We start from the raw sequence: 21782 nt of genomic DNA on the forward strand, positions 1-21782 counted from the left end.
ACTGAGGGTGAATCGGCGCGGTTGGAAAGTCGAAAACGTGTGACGGTACGAGTGGTCGGGTTTAATAGTTTCATAAAATTGTTAATGTGAGTCGTAAAAACGTATTTATGATAAGTGCGTCTAATAAAAGAAATGAAAAAGGTAAACAACTGTGGAGAACCGACCGCTTTAGTGTGGGAACGATCTGGGAGTTTTGTATTTTCATTAGGCTAATAGTAAATCAATTGCAACTAAACGAAATTAAAAGAGATGATGTAGTCATAATCATTAAACTGCCATCACCTTGGGTTTATTTTAACCGTTGCTACTAGAAATTCTTTTATATTAAAAAAATAGGTAACTTATCGAAGTGTACGGCTTTAAAACATTTTTTGTTGAGTTCTGACTGACTGGAAACACGACTCTAGTTTGTAAATTTTTCGATACATTCCAGCAGCAAGTTCGGAGCAGATCCGCAGCCGCTCGAAGTTTATGCAAAGTATCACAAGCTTTGCGAAGTAGAGAGAACGATGAGTTTTGGCTTGTTTTAAGATATTTGCTTAAGTACTGTTTTAAACAAATATGGAAATATTGGGTTTTATTGATTTATTCAAAATGAATGGTAAATGAAGTTCAAGGTCGAAAGCACCGAGGATTCCACAGCTAAAATGCAAATTAATAAATACAGTTTTACGCAATCTACTCATGGTTATAAAACAAAATATACAATTAGGAAGATCGAGTTGAAGTAATTATAATTACACATTCCATCCATCTATTTAATAATAATAGTATGGCCGCCTTCCAACTTTTGTAGTAAACATCATTAACTTTAAAAAATAGCAATGACCAAGATCAATATCTACGATAAAAGGTCTTCGATGCGGATGCGTTAATTATAAACCAACCGCGCTCAAACACGCTACACAACCCCGTTATTTAGGCAGAAAATTATTAATACTCAATTATTTCTAGTCGAAATAATGGTTCGTTCTAAATATTTAGGTAAACAAATTTTTCGCAAAAATTAAAAAAACACCAATGATATTAAAACTAAAATTCTGTTTCTCCTTTTATAAAGTTACACATTTTATTACAAAAGTATTACAGAAGAATGTATGTCGATGCAAAAAAAATTAAACTAGGTCAAGGTCAAGGTGAATTCTATTAAAAAATTGCAAACAATTTAAGCCAACACAGCTCTAAGATATAGACAACCAAACCAAAGGAATCATCTTGTACTTCACAATAAAAATAGATATGATTATAAAAAGGGGCGTAATTTTTTCTTCTCATTATCGTGAAAATTTTCTGGCCAATTTTTCCTAGCGTATTAAGAAAGCGATGCCCAACGTTTAGAGAACTAGTTGAATTAAAATTAGTTTAAACCAATTTGAAGTCGAGACGCTCTAACGCTTGAAGTGCTTGAAGTTTTTTGGTACAAAAAAATTGAGTGATTTTGTATCTCGTTTTGCCTCCTAGCGTTTAATTCTCCAACATCAGACATAGTAATAAAAAAGAAATTCAACATTATAAAGTATCAAGGTATCAAAATATCATGAATAATATTTCTATCAATAAATTTAATGTTTTTAGATAAATAATATGAATTGTAATGTTGTTCCCAAAAATGGCGCACCAACGTTGTTGAGAAACAAGTCCAGATTACGGGAAAAATCTAGAAAAAATTCATACTCTAAAAAACCTAGAGCTGCAAACTTTTTTTATTAACTTCTTAAGTTTCCATTATTTTTTTAAGTTTTTGTGTTTCACACTATGTAATCGTTCCCTTACAAATTATTTCTTAAATAATTATTTTTAAATTTACTATCAGACATTAGCAGTTTTTCAATTAAGAAAAAATAAAATTTATCAAAAAAAAATCACAAAAGGTAAACGTGGTAACACTGGGAATTATTTCCTGGGAAACCATTTCAATTTATTTTTATTGTTGATCAAATTCTATTGCGATCATGATTGTTAGACAACGTTCTCACATCATTTATTTAAAATTGGTTATCAATAAGTTTAATACAATTTTTTTTACTATTTTTATCTTTATATGTAAGCAATTCTCTATGACACACCGTTCCTGGTTTTGGCACCTGGTATAAGTTTGACTGTTTTGTATACAGGATGATTCTCAAAGAGACCGACAACATTTTATCATAGATTTCTCCCTAAATCAGTGTCACTTACGGCGCTCATGAGTTGAAATTAGTTGAACTTGAAAAAAATAAGCTCGTTTTCATCCATCATAAATAGAGATAATACGAAGTGATCATTGTTGTACGTTGTCATCAAATAATTACCACTAACGAACACATCAGTGACGTACGCTTTATCACCAACATAAATTAAAAAAAATATATAAAAGAAATATACAAAAAATTTTGTACAATTTTTCCCAGCATGTGCTCGTTCTACCATGTGTAGAATTTTGTCGGTCTATTTAAGAATTACGCTGTATACACTGTATTAAAAAATATGAAAGTTTCGACAAAAATATTAATGTCTATTTTGGTACTCATACATCAGGATAACAATCCACTGAGACTATACGTTACAGAGAACTTTTGCTCTACACACATAGTTTGCTAATAACCTCGAAAGCCATTATTCCTGCAGTGAAGGCTTAGTTATATATGGACACGTTGTTTTGAAATTGGAACATGTGGTAAAGCTCAGTTTAGTTAGACTAATAATTCTAATTAAATTAGTTTATTTCGAAATTTTAATTACAAAATTTAGGTTGGTTACACTGGAAAATTTTACCGATTTTTGGATAAAAGCCAACTTGTTTACTTTTTAAACATGTAGAGAAAGCGTACGATGTTGTTCGTCACAATGAGATGTGCTTTTAGCGTTTTGTGTACGAAAAGAAAAAGACAAATTTCACAAAGCTTCACTTTGTGCTTTTCGCCCAATTAGAATAACAAACAATATCGAATTTTTGAAACAAAAACGTTTAGAAGAACATTTAGGGAACAGATGCTATTATGTCACGCTAAAGCTTAGGTATATGGCTCATTTAATCGGCTGAATAGCCGGTAGATCGGGTAAATTTATTTTATCCTGTGTTATCTGAGAGCCGGAGGATTGTATTAACCTCACACGACATTTCACTGGTTGTATTAAAATCCATATCGGGTGAAACAGACAAAATTTATGCGGGATTTTTATGTGGGGCCACATTTGGTTGATTTAATTTCGTGTCACTGAACCACCTGTAATGGTTAAACCACCTCAGAAAATACGGAGCAAGTGGAAGCTGACCAATCGAAGGGTTCTGTAAATAGCTAGTGACCTTTAAATATCGTCCGCAAATACACAAAATTTGAATAATTGAATTTTACATGGCTGCATGAGAAAAGTGTTTTTAATAATCATTTTCCGATAATTTGAAGTGGGGTTGCTTGCCCCGAGTGTAATTTTTGTGCTGTTGGGGTTAATGTAAAAAGCTTCATTAAAGTAACGATGGCCATTCTGTGCAGGCACTTGCATAATGAAAACTTCTGTCGCGCATTCGACATGTAACCAGAGATTTTATTTATAGCACGTTTCGCTTGCCGAGTAATTAATAACAATAATTAGTGGCTTAAAATTGTAATTTAGCACAGGAATTAATTCGTTTCTTAATTGCGGTATCACGTGATGTTCTTTCGAACGTATTTATTTACCTTAATTTTGCTGTAAAATCAATTAAAAGATATGAAAAAAAACATTTTTTATTGTAAGCACATTTCACCACCATTCCAACTCATCCGATCAATTCTTTTATTAAGTTTCGTCGTTTATTATTTTTATCGATTGGAAATTTTCTTGGAACCGATCACTCCGTGTAAAAATCCACTAAAGCTCACTCCGATTTCGCCGCGAACGCAGACCCGAACACGCGAAAAGTTTCGCACTCGAAGTTGCCCAAGTTGGCAAAGAGAAGTAAAAGAATTTGTATGAGTGACATCGAGGCCGGCCGTGATACAATGCAGTATCAGTAGTGGTTGGTAAAGGGGTGACGAAATACCACGACATGGTACGATACTCGACGATCGGCCGCATGGCCAACTTGATATATTTGTTTTGTTCTTAAGCGGGCTTGTTTAATGGCAAAACGGCCGATTTTGGGGATTTGCCAGCTTTTTGGCCCATTGCCCTTCTGGCTCAACCCACAAACTTTCACATAAATTTTTAGGTTTTTTCGAGATGGCGCCGACATGGCTGGGCAATGGGCGGTATTGATTGCATTAATATTTATTTTAATGTACTTAGAGTCATTGTACCTTCTGACGCTTCCATTCCAGGGAGCAAACCCCGTGACCTTCAAGCCGGTAGACCCATCAAAAAGTCATTTGTTACCATCACCAAAAAACTCAATTCAATTGAAGATTAATTAAGTCAAAGTCAAAGAATGCGCTTTTGGTCGAGTCGCCTTAGTTTCATGTATCTTGCATCAGATAAGAATGAGGGTGGATATCTGCCCGAGCTTTGAAAGCACGTGTTCTCAAAGCACGTGCACTCAAGCTCGTTAATTTTCAGTTTAACTAGAACAAATCGGATTAATTTGTTAAGTGCATTCTTTCTCAAATGTTTTATCTAATGGAATTTGTTTCGGCTTTTAATAAATGCGCAAAATCTTGTTAGTAATTTATTAGTCACGGCAAATTTAGTGGAAAATAAACTGGCAGATACAACATCAATCTTGGAGACAGAAAACGATAGTTGTACACTAATGGCCTCCAATGCTAATGATAATAGAGAAAAATCTACTTCCAAGATGCGCCGCAAAAAACGCGATTTCCTTTAATTATTATTGTAGAACAAAAATAGTTGTCATCAAGTCGTAAATAAAACGAAACTGCAGCAAGAAAAAGAAAATAGAAAGGCCCCATAGTTTTGTGAAAGAATGAAAATATTTACTAGTAAACAGATACATTTATAGCAAAGTGGGTCAAGGTCACGCCTTCAGATTTGATAAAACTGTTTCTTAAGAATGCTTGTCTACATTCTTTAAAAACAAAATAAAAAGTACAAGTAGTAATAGAAATAAATCAGAAATGGGCTTTGCTACATTTATTTTTATTAATCGTCACGTGAACGAGTTATTTATAATGACGAAGAGAGAGAGGAACTTACAAGAACGATTTTATTACAAAGGTTTGTTAAAAGAGCCACCTCCTAAACAAATGTAGTTCAAAATGTAAATTTCAAAAATGCGTTAAATTCGCAAATATCAATAAACACTTTTCTTCCGGTATAAATAAAAAAGCAATAAAATTTCTGTACTTTTCAGCTAATTCACACGTTCACAACAGGTGATTTAAAGAATGAAATACCTACATGTCAATAAAATTAAAATTAGAATAGGTAAATCAAAGTTAATAGTAGTTTTGAAATTCGCTAAACAATGGTAAGAAAGTCTGAATCTTTCTCTCCACACAGTTAAAAAGCTTTTTTCACAATGCAATTTTAATTTTTTGTAATTACATGAAACAATTAATTTAATAGATTTTTTCTCGCTTTCTTTCAAAAATTCTTTGCAGCTCTCTTTCTTTTCTCTTTTCTAACATTTACATTTTTTTATATACTAGGTATAAGTCGAGACAAAAGTACAGTACGGTTCAGTGTGTCCTCCCCCTCGACACCTAAAGGGAATAAAAAGGTAATGGTTACATTACATTACATAGGTATAATTTTTGCTATTAATTTTTGCTGAGCTTCACACGATGACTCATTCGTTCCAACTGTATCTAAGATTTTTTGTTAATCTAACAATTTTATTAACAGATTTACTATTTATCGGCTCAAAATAAAAATTCTTGTATTAAAAATGGTGGATGCGCCGGGCAAAGTAAAATAAACTTTGCATAAATAAATAAAAATATTGTAATTAGTTCAACTTTTAACTATAAAAAAAGTTTTCCTTGTTATTTTAATATTAATTTGTCCTCCAGCACCACTTTTTGCTTCAAGAAATCGAGTAAAGCTGTATAATTTAGGCAAAGCTTGACGGGGACCCTGACTGTTCACTCGTATAATAATTTTATACACATCGAATGGAAAATGATACCTGTTTATCGCTTAACAATAAATTGGTATAAATAGGTAGATTCAATAAAGAAACAAATGATTTTTAAGATTAAGCTATAACGCCATTCGTGCTTTCTCTTTCAACTCGAAGTCTTATTACCAATATAAACAATTTCATTAACTTTAATATTCCTGAAATGTTAAATTACCGTCAGTAATGATCGTCTATACAAAAATATTATTAAATTCTAAAATTAATAATTTTTAAAAAATGTTTATTCATTTTTGCATATTGCGTAGTATATTATAAAAAGTGTTTTATAATCCAGTCTATTGTTCAAAAAAATATTCGTTTTAGTTAGAATCATGTTAATGATAAACAATTGTGTACGAAAACATTATTGTGCAAAAATGGTGGATGCGCCGGGCAAAATCGACAATTGGGTACAACTTATCGTATAATTTATTTTTTATTTTGTACAAAGAACAAATACCATTTTTGTGAAAACTGTGAGTCATGTACATGTTTGATACCTATCACGAACCGTCTTTATCTTTTATTTCGACCCATCATACCGAGAAATTTTATGACACATCAAATTACATCTATTTAGGAAAAATTCCATGTAAATTTGGACAGTCATAAGTACGATTAACGTTTCGATGAAATACTTATTGATTTTAACGTACAATTCGTGAGGAATAAATCATAAATCAATCGCTTTTGCAGGAAGCCGCACATACAATATTTCAGTAGAGATCTCTACATAATTCAAAATTAAAAACGCATTCTGTTATTGTTTTGCAAACCATGACACTATAAACCCATAATAAAATGTTTTACGTTTCACGTTAGAAAACCAAAACAAAATAAGTCGTATTCATCACAACATATCGATATTCTCTTTCCCTCGGTCACATTTTTACAACTGCCATAACAAGGCAATAAAATGACACTTTAGCCCGCGAACGCGATTTACCAATATTCGATTCTTTGTTCCTGGGCATCGTGTTAAAGAAAATCACGTGCCTAGGGTCAATCTATCCGACAAAGGAAACTCGAGAGATTCCCAGACGTTAGTCTGATAGAAATAAAAGAAATTTAAACGATTTGTGAAAACTTTAAAGAAAAGTTCTCAACGTGTTGAATTCATATTCACGCGTCTAAATTTAGACTTTATAACTCGAATTAATTTATTCGCTATAAAAACAAGACACACACCGGTGAAAGAGTAAACACGTGACGTGGCCGAAGTTCATTTACTCACGACGGTCACAAAACTGAAAATTTCAATTAGTGCGTTTACAGGACCACCCGATCTAGGTCAAAGCGTGCCAACTGTCGGTGGAAAAATATGTTACGGTGCTCCCAGTTTGCGACAAGATGTGTCTCGGTTTAAAAGGATTTATGGCACTTTCTTATAAAGAGTTTTTCCGCTTTGTTTGATCACACAACTGAATATATAATAGAATCAGATGTATGCTTGTTTCATATTCAGCAATTTTTTGCACATGTTTCCAGTCGTGGGCTTTATATAAAAAAGTTTTAACTGTTTACTTACTACACCAGGCATCCGAGATGAAGAAATGGGACTTACCTGAAATCAAAAACAAACATAAGAATTCAATTATCATTATTTCGAATGTGGAAATGCATACAAACCTGGATGTCGATTTAAAATGTACGCGAAATAAAAGAACCATTTTATTGCCATTGCCAGTAAACCAAACGCCATTTGAGATAATTGTATTAAAGCTATTAAAGTGTTATCCATTTACCTAATTAAAATCAAAGCTACTAATACGAGTTTAACGGAACGTTCTGCACTTCTGGGTTAAACTAATTATAATTGTGGCTTAGCAAAGTTCTAATTTCAGAATTTTATTATAGTAACACACTTTTCAAGATTCACTCTATTGCAACTCAGTGGAGGACTACATTAGATTTTACGACTGCACTAAACTTAATTTAATGCAGTTCTGCCCGAAAGATTAAAATTAACAAGTTGACAAGTCTATAGACAAGCTCCTGACGGAGGAATTAATAATTTGTGTAAAAACGTAAATCACGAATTTATGCGATAGTTGGCAATTAATAATCGTTTTGCCAATCAGGCGTCAAGTGAAATTAGTTCCGTCCCAAGACTGTTACCACAGCACTCAAGAAAGGTGATATCGAATACCAGAAGAGCAATAAAGACAACACAAGTTCAGCGTACGAGGAGCTTTATTCGTCGCATTGTTTGGAAAGGGTGTTTGCCCGGTAGGGGCGTAAAGCTCCTGGAATCGATCGTATGGTTTAAATTAAGAACATGTCGGAAGAAAGCCGAATTTCAATTTGAAATGCCGAAAAACAATCATTTCAGACGACACTCGCTGCTAAACGGGGTCAGAGGTTTTTTCCCGAAATGATAAATGTGTGTTGTTGGTAATTTTACGATCAAGAGTTTCGTAATGTGTTATTTACTTCCGAGTTGCAAATTTCATGAAGAGTTTCTCGAATTCAAGCTCTCTTTATGACAGTCCAGAAACTTTCTCATTAGGGTTTGCGGCGAAAATTTGCAAATTGTCGTAGGTTTAATTAGCACTTTTTCATACAACTAGGAATTGTTGGTAACGAGTAGAAATATCGATTCATGCAATGATATTGCGCGTGAACGTGTGCGTACACTGGAGATCAAAGAACTGAACAGCTGACCCCAGTGTGTTATTTTTGAGTGCCCCTCCCGCCGTGTCAACAACTACGCAAACTACTTCCAGTCACTTGTAGCTTCTAATTCTATTCTTGTACTTCCTAATCTAATAATAAGCACGTCAAGACTTACCCTCCTGCGACTAATATCATCTGCATGTCTCATGAGTAGGCTGTTTGGTTCACTTTTAAGAAATGTGAGATCCGCCACTAAAAATCCAAATGGTGTGTAAAACACACCTGTTTACCATTTTGTTGCAGCACCAAAACAATACGCGCTTTTGGGATTACGTCTGCATTTTACGACACGGTCATCATAATTTGTTTGTTTTCGGCTCCTACAAAGTCGCGTTTACTTTCGGGAAGATTTCGACAGATTGCTAGAGTTGACCACACGCACGTGTCTGTGACCCAAAACTACTCACTACATTGTTTCGTGGGTTAGGCCAACCATTACTGGAATTTCGAATTCGATCATTATCTGAACAACGTCTGCATTGGTGAAGAATCGGAGATTAAATGCGACGCCTGACCCACTGAATTTTAACAACTTGGCAGGACACTGCAGTTCGATATCGCTGACAGATGGGATCGATTTTTTAAAAACGGGACTAAACTAACTAGAGTGAAACGTGGGATGTGCAAAGCTTTCAAGTTCTGTTACAATGACAAAAGCTGATCAGTTATTTTAGGCCTAAGTGGGTTAATCTACACTTTGCGAAAATGTGAAAACCATTATCATCAATTCCTCGTTTGAGAATTGCAAACTGTTGCTTCATTTAGCAACGAAATAGTTTATCGGCAAGACATTAAAAAGTAATGATTTATTTTAGGATGAATTGGCGTGAATTGGATGACTCTCAGAAAATAACAGTGGAGCGATCTAAGAATAATTCCAACAGTGACACACACAATATTTTCCGTGTCAAAGAAAAAATTAAATTTGAAAATGTTTGCGGAGATCTAAGAAGCATTTGGACAGATCTGTTTCAAACCCACGCAAACAAGAATAGACTAAATAAACAAAAACCAAGCAAAAACTATGCAATTCTCTCAAACCAAACCAAGATTTAAAATTGACAAGTGTAATTAACGTGCTTTGGCACTCAAAACGATAATCCGTTTTAAATAATTTAATTCGAAATTAATGTTACAACTTGTTTCGTTAACACGTTTTCAAATAAATGTCTGTCACAATTTAAATGTTATTAATGCATTCTGATATGTGGTAAAGCGTGAATTAATTGTTTTCAACAATGGAACCACAGGAAAAATGTTTTTTTTTCACAAATACTTTCAGAAATAATGAGAGAGTATGATATATTCATACGATTTTTTTCCAATTTGTCGCATCTCGAAATTTGAATTTACGACCAGTCCGCTTCAAGTTGAAATAAGTTTAATGTCGCTTCACACATGTGTGTGAAGAGGTCTTGATTTTGTTCAAAATCACAAAAACGCACCGTTTGCGCTGAACATTTCGGAGTGAATTGGAAAAAGGTTTCGCGCCACATAATTACAATAATGACTAGAACCAGAAAAAAGTGACGTGCGAAGCGTAATTTTACAAGGAAAAGCCTTCATGTTATATTGTGGACGAATAATGAATGTATGTGTACTATTTCAGTCGCCGCACCCGTTAGTCCATCGCGTTTAATAATAAATATAATTCAAGCGTCTGTGAAGTTAACGGAATTAGTAAACAAAGTGACATTCATTAGGCCCCGATCGATAAATAAAAATGTCAATAAAACTTCAACTGTTGACGATTTCAATTACAAACGTGACCAATGCGAATTTGGAGAGTTAAACGTTGGGCGAATAACTGCGAAACTTTTAGCAAATAACTAAAGCAATCGTCGATAAACTTTAACAAAGATAATTGGCAAAATGCCGTCTTCTCTTTATTTGGAGTGTGTCTGTAGCCATCACGATGTGATAACTGACCTCGCAATAAATCACCAAGTTTCGGGAAGAATATTGCTTTTTGTGATACATTTATGTGGCTGTCTTCCAGTCCACCACGACAGTGGCTTTTATTTTCCGTCTGCCGAATTTTCGATAAAATTTAGTTCAAAGAAAAAATACCGCCACTAACATGTACTTCGTACTATTTGAATTACATGAGCAGAAACAGATAAATGTGTTGGCGAAATATGTCTAAAGGAAAAATGTAAATAAATATTAGGACCATTTTATCAGCTGCTGAAAGAGTTGGAAACTTTTCCTAGCGCTTAAAAATTAAAACTTATATATTTTTATTTTTGGAAAGTTGGTGTACACAGAGCTTTTATTTGTTTTTGTGTAGGAACTTTTGCGAATGTTGCAAGTCATTAAAATACATGATAATCCCCCAAACTGCATTTTTATAGTTATGTTTAGTAAATATTTTTATCATAAACACTTTAATCAGTTTTATGCCGGCACTAACCTAAATCCTTGTTTTCCCATTTTAATTAAATTTTGCTGTTTGAACCAAAAATTGGATAAACGTTGCAAATTTGTGTGTGCTTATTAGCAAAAAGTTTCGGTTTATTAACTCGTAACTTGTTTGATATTAGGTTGAACGTGTCGTAGAGATTTTAAACCAGAAAGAGGAAAATCCTGAATAACAAAATCAAAACTTTTGAAGTTAAATCGAATGTCACCTCTTCCGAACTACCATTCCCAAACTTCCCAAAGCCGGGCTAATTGTTATCAAATAAATGCCTAGTCAAAACTGACTTTTTCGTTGGTTTAATTATAAAAGTTTGATAGCAATAAAAGCTTGACCGCGAAAGTTGATGTTACATTAGCGAAGTGGATGATGGCACTTCCATTGGAAGTTTATGGCTTAACCAGCTATTTATCATGTTTGACAGAAAACAGCATTATATGGGGCAAAATGTGTAAAGGGTTTTATAAATTGGAGGATTCCCAAAGATCGATGGGGAAGTTACATCGATGCAAGTTGCGAGTAGTTGAAGCAACTTTTCAATTAAAGAGGCCGCGCCAGGTGTGAGGTCTTAAAAATAATTTAACGCGTTTTATTTTCGCAACGTTTACGATTTGTTCGGAGCCATTGGCCGTTAATTAAACAGTGCAATTAAATAAGTGCGCCCCTTCTCTAGAGGAAAACTTGTGCACGATCGCGACAGTGTCATTATTTTAATTAAAAATCCGGGGTAAAGTGCGCAAACAGTTGCGAATTGGCTAAGCGGTTCTATTACCTATGAGTGAAAGGGTATTACGGTAAGTTAATTTTCGGGATAACAACACAACTGGACACAACAGTCACTCCTGCTGGGGGTGCAAAAGTGGTCAACTCAAGCCATGGGGAGGTGTGGTTGGAGATGGGGTGGTAAATGACAATGACAGCAACCACGTGAGAGTTGGGTGCAAATATACGCGCGCGGACCGCCAGACGATACTGCCGGTCCATGACAAGAGAAGTGTAATGCGCGCGCCACTGTTCTCCTGCTGCCGCCGCAGGAACGGCGGCGCTCATTCGACGCTCCTGCGACCCGGTCAACATCATCCACGGTGATATATGTGCTGATTTTCATTCATGTTTACGCTAAATCATACCATTGACGGATGGACGCTTCAGCTGCAGGAGCTGCAGGGGGACGTTGAAAGGAGTTGCTCGATTTGCTGATGAATTTCAAAATAAGTTGCGGCTCGGAAGTCGTTTGTTTGGAAGGTGCCGACGTGAAATTACAGGCAGGCAAATTGGGTTCACTTAACGAAAATTGTGAGGGAATGTTAAATACCATTCTTCCAACAATGAATGATTTTTTTTGCCTAATTAAAGATTGAGAGGATCTCACTGTTTAGGACTGGTTGAAAATTTCTAGTTCTGTCAAGATGTTAAAATGAAGTTGACAAGAATGTTTTCTAGCAAAGTGGTTCTTTTTAACGTCAATAATAAAATAACATTTCCCAAATTGCGACTGAAAAATTCCTACAGAAAAAATTTTTCTCAAACTCCATCCAACAATTTTTTCGAGTACCCAGGACGCCAGGACGATCAGAATCCTCGATTCTATCAAAATTTTGATCGATTTTTCGTCAAAATCTGTTTTTAATTCATAGAACGTTTTAAGGGTTTTTAAGGAATAACATCCATAGAAATCGTAATTCATCAACTCACGTTTTTGCTTTAGTGTATCCATGGTCTAGTCTTTCCAATACTTCAGTGTATGCAGTAACTACACTCTCTTTTTGATTTAGTAAATATTGCTTTATGTTGGCTTATTTTTTTTAATAAAAATCGTAAGATGTGTTTAATTGTTATACCGGATGTATCAGAAATACGTGTGTTAATTTTAACAAGTAACAGAGCACAACAAATAAAACATTTTTTCTATTCGTAACTTTTCAATACAGGTTTCACAAATGTACTTAAAATTTGGAACAAGTAACATATCGAAAAGTGTACCCACCTATGAGTACAAAAATAACAGTGCCGAATTATTTGATGTGATTGAACGGACAATTTTAACAATTTAAAACAAGAATACAAATTGTTGCAATGAATATAAAAATAATACAAATAATTATTAAACAATGACCGGCTCATTTGCACAAAAAAGAGAAAAACAGTGAGAAAAATAAATAAGAATTTTGCAAAGTATCACATCGGGTGTGTCAAAAGTCGCGGGTAGGCTCTTAAGAGTAGCTAGATACAGAACACTATTTTCGATAAAAAAAATCACAAAAACCATTTATTTGGCTGAAATCAAAAACAAAAAATGGCAACTCCGTACAAGTACACCTATTTTATACGTCTAGAAACATATGAACTAATAGTATTACCATGATAACACTACTAAGTGTTCCCAAATGTTGCTGCACTTTTAAACTGGTGTTTTTAACTCATCTTAAAAACAAAAGCAAATGTTTTCCTGCAGTTATTGTTGAAAAATTAGATAATAAATCAAGTAAACATGAAAATAAATAATTAAAAACAAAGTCAGTAGGTCTGCTTTTCCTAAAATTCCACATTAAAAAAATATTTTTTGCAACTTTTACGAGCTGCTCCATCTTAAATAAGAAGCAATAAATTTTTTATTATTTTTTTAGCGGTCAGTATGACCACTAGTATCCATTCTCAAAAGCTTATCCGGGACTTTTGGCACACCCGATATAAATATATAAACAAATTTCCAGATTTTCCATAAAGTATTATGTTGTATAAGAGACCTAAAAACTCGATCTTTTAAACCGAATATCTCTAAATCTGAACTATTTATTTGACAATAATCTAATAAAAAATTTAAAAAAATTGTCATTTGCTAAGTAAAATATTGTGAATGTTAAGTCAAATAGCCTTTTAGCAAAATACAAGATAATAAGTGCTGTATAAAAAAATTAAATTAGTTAGGTAAAATATTATACATCGTAGGTACAATAATAATCTAAATGCTAAGTGGGTAATGTATTTAAATGAGATATGCTAGGAAAAAACTTATAAAACGCTACAGGCTTTTAAGAGCCATTTGCTGCGTTAAATATTGGAAATAATAGAAATGGTCTAAACACAAATTTTCAATACAAATACAATAAAATGAACGATATAGAATGAACAGATCCCAAGTCGTATTTAGGAAAAAAAAACAGTTAATCCTCGTAGACAAGAAGATCTGCACAGATTTATTTGTTTTTCGTAAAAAAACATTATCTAGTATAGATAGTACTTATTGCTTTTACACAACACATATAATTTTTACCCTGCAATTAATATTTTTAGCTAGCGCTTAATTTGTTTCTAAAAAAATCGTAAGGAAGTGCCTTTACGGCACCAACTACTTTGGACAATAAAACCTGTCATTTGCAATTTTATTGCATCTAACAAAATGTTAGAAATACATAATAACTAACTCACTTAGATACGGACTGAGTCTGCTAAATAAAAGTATCTTTCGTTATAACTCAGAAACTAACAGCCCCACGAAATTCAGCGTCTGCTCTTAAATACGTAATGTATTTCTCTATGTATGCAATTTTTTTTTAGAATTTTTCGACAATTCCGTAATCTAAAATTAATTAATTAAACATCTATATCAACAAAATAAAAAATATGAAAATATTAACTAACATAAATTTTATGATTTTTAATATTATTTTTAAGGCTAGCGTTCTCAGATAAAATGACACAAGAAGTAACAATTTTTTTGCAGCTTCTTAATAATTATTAATTAATTCATTAAATAATAATTAATTTCAATTACCAGTAATTATAGAAAAATTCTGAAAGAATCACAGGCACAGACAAAAATACAAAGCAAACGCTGAATTCTGTGCGATCATACTTTTAGTAGACTCAGCCTGTTATAATTCAACAGCAATAATTGTCTGAGGGTTTCGTTGTCGTCCTCACCACTTCAAACAAATTTTTCTCCCTCATGTTTTATTATTATTATTGCCAATATAACAGCGAATATTTAGGCTCTATCGAAGTTATTGTTTCGGCTAGCAAGGCGTTTCAAAGTAAAAGCAATAATTATCAAACACTAATAATCGCAAGTGAAGACAAATAGGCAGACGATTTCCCCGGACTTTCAGAAAACCATGTGAACAAAATTAAATGAGGCAGCGTTTTTATGATTTTTCAGGAAAAAAAATAATAAAATACTCTAATTTTCTTCAAACTTGATCTTGACAATAAAACTTGTAGTTTGTACACCTAGAATCCCGTGAAAAGCTTTGGTTTAATTCTAGAGTTTTCGAATTTACGATTTTTTATCACACATTCTCACATGCTGCAATAACATCCAATTTGAGAAATCTGAAGCAAATTTTTTGTTATTTGTCAGATTTGAATCCATAAGTCAGTTATCCTTTGTAGATGATGGATAAAGTTGTAAAAAATGCTTGAGTGTCTGAGAAAAAAATCTTGACGTTTATGTGACAGAAGACAATGCGGATGATTGCTCTGTGAATATCTTTGGCCATAAAAAGGTTCTCGCAAAGAGAAGGATATTATTAAAAGTGACAATAGCTCTTTTAGTGCTCATCAACTTGTAAGTAGTGCCAACGGTTTTTTATTTGTATTTGTTATAGACTTAAAACATTATTGTATCTAGATTTTAATGGCGTGTATTACTAGAAATAAATTTGAACAGTCTAGGAATAAATAGTCACTGGCATTCTAAACAAATACCAATCTACACGATAAAAAGCTTTTGGTTCAAAGCCGCGTTATTCATATCATAATAGCCGGCATAAAATCACTTCATTGTGTTGTGGAACTAGTTTGTATCATGTTATTATACTGTTTCTACAACGCTGCACATTGTATCATTGTTACCTCTTTCCAAGCAATCAAAAACGAAATCACAAAATTAGTTCTCCCTTCTGCTAATTTAGGATACAACCCACTACTTATTTTTTTTTCATGACAGTGAAATCTAGTAATAAGGTCACCGCCTGACAATAACAGACATAAAGCGAATCCGGCACATGTGCCCGAATTAGGGCCGAAAGAGAGCTTTAAAGATAAAGTTATTACAGATTTTCGCGTGCAAAGCTTTCAGCATTTTTGCAACGATACACCCACTGACCTCCCTTAAGACCAGCACGAGCATCATTTCCCGACCCTTCCTCGCATTTTCATTAAAAACTTTCCGTATTTAAAACTTCCAATACACAATATTCTACACATTTTGCGTGACTGTGCACAACTGATATTCACGATATTGCGATTTGAAGTCAGATGATAGTCCAATAGTGTCAACTTCATAAAGCTTTTCGCAAATATTCAATAAAGAGCGCTTCCTAAACGATCGGTTAATTTGCTTTCCTTGTGCGCAAACACTGCCGTGAATCACATCTCGAAACAATAAATTAAGAAGGAAAATTCTATTAAGTTTTTGTTCTTTTATTACCGTATCTTGTATAACAAAACATAACTCATTTCGTAACAACTGTGACAAATCACAGGAATCAGCCACTAGTGCGAAGAAATTCTCGTCGTTTCTGTTCCGAATCGATACACTTTTATCATAAAGAATAATCCCAATATATCACGTATTAGCCGTAAAAGAGACAAATTTATGGTATGAATATAGTTCTGTATCATTGGTCAAAATCTACACATCTTTTTGGTTTTAGCGCTAGATCCGGAAAGCTTGACCTAAGCCGGGAATGGTCGGATAGTAAACAGATACTTTTGATAAATCTTGTGTACATCTCCGACCTAGAATTGATATTTGGCAAGCGAAACCACGTCCTTGTGTTACATTCGGAATGGGCGCTTTTTCCGGAATCGCCAATTCTTGTGTTTGATTTATTTTATATTTTTACATGACCGATTTTGGCCATTTTCCATTTAACGTGCTCCATTTTATAGCCCGCAGTTTTCTTGTAAAATATTGCAACTGCTGGTTGAAAACAGTTTTTTTTCTAAAAAACAGATTTTATTTCAACTTCTTGGACTAATTCGGATTTTGTTTAATTTTCTTGCACTCATAATTAATACTAATTAGTAAACCATTATAAGGAGTTACTAAGTAATGTTATTTCTTAACTTGACCGATATTCTATTCAATAATACAACGCTCTGAACAAATTTAGGTGCACTATTTCTCCATGTGAATAGTTGCCAAAATTAGTGTAAATAAATCACGACTCCTCCCCCCATATGCCGGAAAATTCCGGGTCGGCTTTTATGCACCATTCCGGCACGATACTGCGGATTGTTTTTCGATCTGCAAATGGAACTGTAGAAATATTGAATTAAACTACAAAACTGGCTTAGTGCCAGATCTCCATTATCATTTCGGTCTACTTTTGAACTTAGACATTCATTATCTCCTCGCTCTTATTAATCGCACGAAATGCAGATAAGTAAAAATAGAAGCCATCGATCTTTAAATTTTTATCAGATTTTTACGCTCAAACTTATCGGCTCGTATTTGCCTCCAGTTTGTGAAGTAGAGGTACTTGCGGTTTGCAAATTACATTCGTGAAGGGTATGGGACGTGTTGGCACTAGCTAGCACCAACTTCTGCACGGTCGTAGGAATTTATGGGTGGACTGGTGACGGTGTAAATTATACCTTTTAGCGGAAACAGTGCTGCATTTAAAAGGGAGCTGGAATATGTGCAGTGAGGGCCATGATTTGCACTGACAAGTTACTAGGCACTTAATGAGCTTGAAAATATTTGCTGGAAGATAATGGACTTTAAAATACACTGTCGAGCAAATGAATAAAAATTCCCACTGTCACTTTATTCAAAAACAAATATGGGCGACTTGGACCTTTAAACCGAAAAAAATAAGCAAACCGGTCGTCTAAACACGAATATCCTGAACTTTTACAATTAACCTTATCAATTATTATTCAAATTTATTGCAATTATATAGTTTGTAATGTTGGTTTATTTAAAAAGTTTGTGTTAAAATATCTACAAAAGACGGTAAGTACCTGGGGCCTGGTGGCCTAGTGGTATAAGCGCCACTTTCAACGGGGGAGGTCGGGTGTTCAAACCCGGATCGGGGTAACAATTTTTCTATGAAAAAAAGTGTAGAAAAGGTAAGTCAAACAACACGAAAACAAAATAAGAGATTGAGAGAACACATAGACATATAAACATAAAGCGGAGCATAAAACTGGCAGAAATAAGAAAATAATGCGGCAAAAGGTAAAAGTACGTAAAGGCGCCAAATTGTAAACGTAAGAGCACATCCTAATAAATGGAAAATACCTTTTGTTTTTAGAGAAAAAGAGATGAACGTAAAGGTGAAACATAATTTCAAACTTTAGCGTTGAATCCTTAGATGACTTACTTCTTAAATTATAAAAAAAATAAACAAAAATATTTAATTTATCTCTAAAAATTTTTAGTTAATTGAGTTTGTTTAGTACATCCCGAAAAACATTGTTTATAAAAATCATGGCCACTGCGAATCCAGAAGGATTTGCGCACGTCCACTATTTTTGACTAGAAAATACACAAATTTGGTGATTTTTGGAGAAATTATGTCTATTTTCGGTTAAAAACGTGCTGAAAGTATTAAAAAATGTTAAAACCATTTTAAAATTGCAGAATTAATTTATATGTTTAGTATCTTTTGATGAAATCTGGTGAAAAATTAGAGAATTAAATTGAAAAAAAGTGGAAGAAAATGTTTTCTTGAGTTAACTCCCCGACTTTTGAACTAAATGTATTTGCGTTTTAGGTAAATTATTGCAATCATATAGTTTGTAATGTTGTTTTATTTAAAAAGTTTGTGTTAAAATATCTCCAAAAAACGGTCAGTACCTAGGGCCTGATGGCTCAGTGGTATAAGCGCCACTTTCAACGGGGGAGGTCGGGTGTTCGAACCCGGATCAGGGAAACAATTTTTCTATGAAAAAAAGTGTAGAAAAGGTAAGTCAAACAACACGTAAACAAAATAAGAGATTGAGAGAACACATAGACGTATAAACGTAAAGCGGAGCATAAAACTGACAGAAATAAGAAAATAATGCGGCAAAAGGTAAAAGTACGTAAAGGCACCAAATTGAAAACATTCTAATAAAGGAAAAATACCTTTTTTTGAGAGAAAAAGAGATGAACGTAAAAGTGAAACATAACTTCAAACTTTAACGTTGAATCCTTAGATGACTTACTTCTTAAATTAAAAAAAAATAAAAGAAAAATATTTAATTTTTCTCTAAAAATTTTTAATTAAATGACTTTGTTTAGTAAAGTACCGAAAAACAATGATAATAAAAAATAATGGCCACTGCGAACGCAGGTCCACTATTTTGGTGATTTCTGGAGAAATTATGTCCATTTTCGGTCAAAAACGTGCTGAAAGTCACAACAAAAGTAAAAACAATTTTAAAATTGTAGAATCAGCTTATACGCCCGGTATCTTTTTGTTTGCCGACTTTTGAACTGAAAGTATTGCAATTACACCGGGTGGTCCACGAGTAATAATGAGCCTGAAAAAATTATTCAAGCAAAGAATTTTTGTGTTTTTTTCATATTTATTTTTCCGGGACATGTAATAGTATACAATGTTTAAACAAAATCACTGAATAATTAAAAAACCCTGATTAGATCTCAATCGTAACATGAATTAGAGCAAAATCTGCATTATTTATTAAGCTCTGTTCCGGACAAAGAAAAGATAATAAATTTCTGGACAAAACATCACAAAATAGCAATTCCGCTCCGACTATTATATCGACTCGGCTTCAGTTGCATGTTTTATCGCATCAGATAACACCTGAATTATCCGTAATTATTCCGGGCAGTCCGCGCGTCCAGAAGAAAATGTCGTCCTGTCATGTCCGGAATACATAATTCGATTAAGTGCAGACATCGCTGTCCGTAGTTTTCCCGGTGAAACGGCATTATTATTGAATTATAAGCGCATTTGCGGATGTTAAGATTGTAAAAGCGACCTTATTTGCAATTAAAATGATTTAAGTAGCGCACATAGCGGCGGCCTGCATTCGCGATCGATAACAATGTGAAAATAATTTTTCTATTAGCACTGCAGGAGGGTATTTTTAGACCCCATTATCGGGCGATAACTCATCGAATTAAGTCGAAATCGCTGCTGATCCTGAAAATAGGGACTCAGTTCGGTGTTAAGGCACCACAGAACGCAAGACGCCAGAGTCGGCGTCAAGCCGACTACGTAGACTACTACTGTAATAATTGATTAAAGCGGAAGTGTTATCGACCGGATGGCCTGAACCTGAAAGACACCATCGCGCCATCTGACGGCTGGATAAGCCAGTCCTTTCAGATGGCGCCACGAGCCGTCACTACAAAAAACTAAGCATTTTTTCAGTGAAAACCCGGAATCGTATTATGACCATTACCGCAGCATATGTTCCCAGAACACCGCCGTTAATTTATCAGCGTCGAGGGAAAATTGCATCGTTAATGCAAATTAAGAGCAATTAATTATTGAAAACTGCGCCAGGCTATCTTCGAGCACCCGATGAATTATTAATGTCGGACAGGTTTGGTTCAGTTGCAATGACCGATTTGAATTTTAAACGCAATAAATCGCTATGACAGGGATAGTTGGGTGCTTAAAAATATCACGAAATTTATAACTAGCGCAATTGAATAACACAAAGAGGGCGAAAGTCAGAGGAAGAGAGGAGAGTCTGAAAGAGAGACCACTAGCGGACGGTTCCGCATTGCAGCATCACGTGGCAGGATTTCAATGATCTCATTCTCAGAATTTTCCTATTCGAATTATCAAAGCAATCGCTGTTTTCACATATCGTTTTATTCAAATGGAAAATTGCGCGACGCTGATTTATCCTGCTCTAATAATTAAAACGGCAGCCGACCGAACAAATTCCACGAATTGTATGGATTTCCAATGAACGGCTTTGCCGAGCCCTTTGAAGACACAAAGCCGTCACCATACAAAAATCTACAATATTTAATCTCTTATTTTTACACAGATAATATCTACAATCTACCCACAAAGCTAAACATTCGGATAAATAGTCACTGCCCCGGCGCATCCACCATTTTTACACTTTCAATAAATTAAAATTATTTGCAATGTTGATGGCTAAAGTAAGCATAAACTCACACTTTCATAGCAACTAAATCCTATGTAGATCTATATTTAATTTGCATAAAATCCCTGTAATATATTTCAAATAACTTAACTTTAAAATAACTACAAATATTTTTTGCTTAATTGACAAATAATATTTTATTTATTTAATTATTTCTAATTACATTAACCATAAAACATTGCACCTTAATACCCTAATCATAAAAAATTAAACTTTAAGACCTAATTTTCATAAAAAAATATAATAAATTTGTGACAAACGGTTTTGCTAAAACCTTTAAAGACACAAAGACAACGAGATATATTAGTTTACATTATTTATTCTCCAGCTTTCGTAAATAATAGCGTAAATAATAATACTTATCCCGGCGCATCCACCATTTTTACACTTCCAGTATAATTCAACTAAAGTTTTGACCAACTAAAAACAATTTGTTCCTAGCTTGCATTATCAATTTTCGGGCAATTAAGCGACTTAAATTTAAATAAATTATTAGAGAACAGTAACACTTTTTTTTTACATTATAACTGTGTGCTGTAAGGCTGTATATTTAAA

At 33.8% G+C, this 21782-nt stretch overlaps 1 protein-coding gene across 9 annotated transcripts in view; it reads right to left on the minus strand.

The window, feature by feature from the left end:
- The window catches only part of Sh (Shaker), a 123331-nt gene that overhangs the window by 41987 nt on the left and 59562 nt on the right, over positions 1-21782 (minus strand). The window contains exons 1-2 of one of the 9 annotated variants that reach the window (XM_015978046.2): positions 9124-10910; positions 8832-9036 (exon numbers count right to left, since the gene is read on the minus strand). The exons of 6 other annotated variants lie outside the window; for them this stretch is intronic. In XM_015978046.2, coding sequence (XP_015833532.1) covers positions 8832-8857 — 26 coding nt within the window. In that variant the 5' untranslated portion in view covers positions 8858-9036; positions 9124-10910. Of the gene's footprint in view, positions 1-3659; positions 3961-8831; positions 10911-21782 lie in introns of those variants that run through there. 2 more of the 9 variants (XM_015978045.2, XM_015978043.2) reach the window with 2 other exon arrangements.

This window comes from Tribolium castaneum, chromosome 1 (assembly GCF_031307605.1).
Source record: "Tribolium castaneum strain GA2 chromosome 1, icTriCast1.1, whole genome shotgun sequence".
NCBI lineage: Eukaryota > Metazoa > Arthropoda > Insecta > Coleoptera > Tenebrionidae > Tribolium > Tribolium castaneum.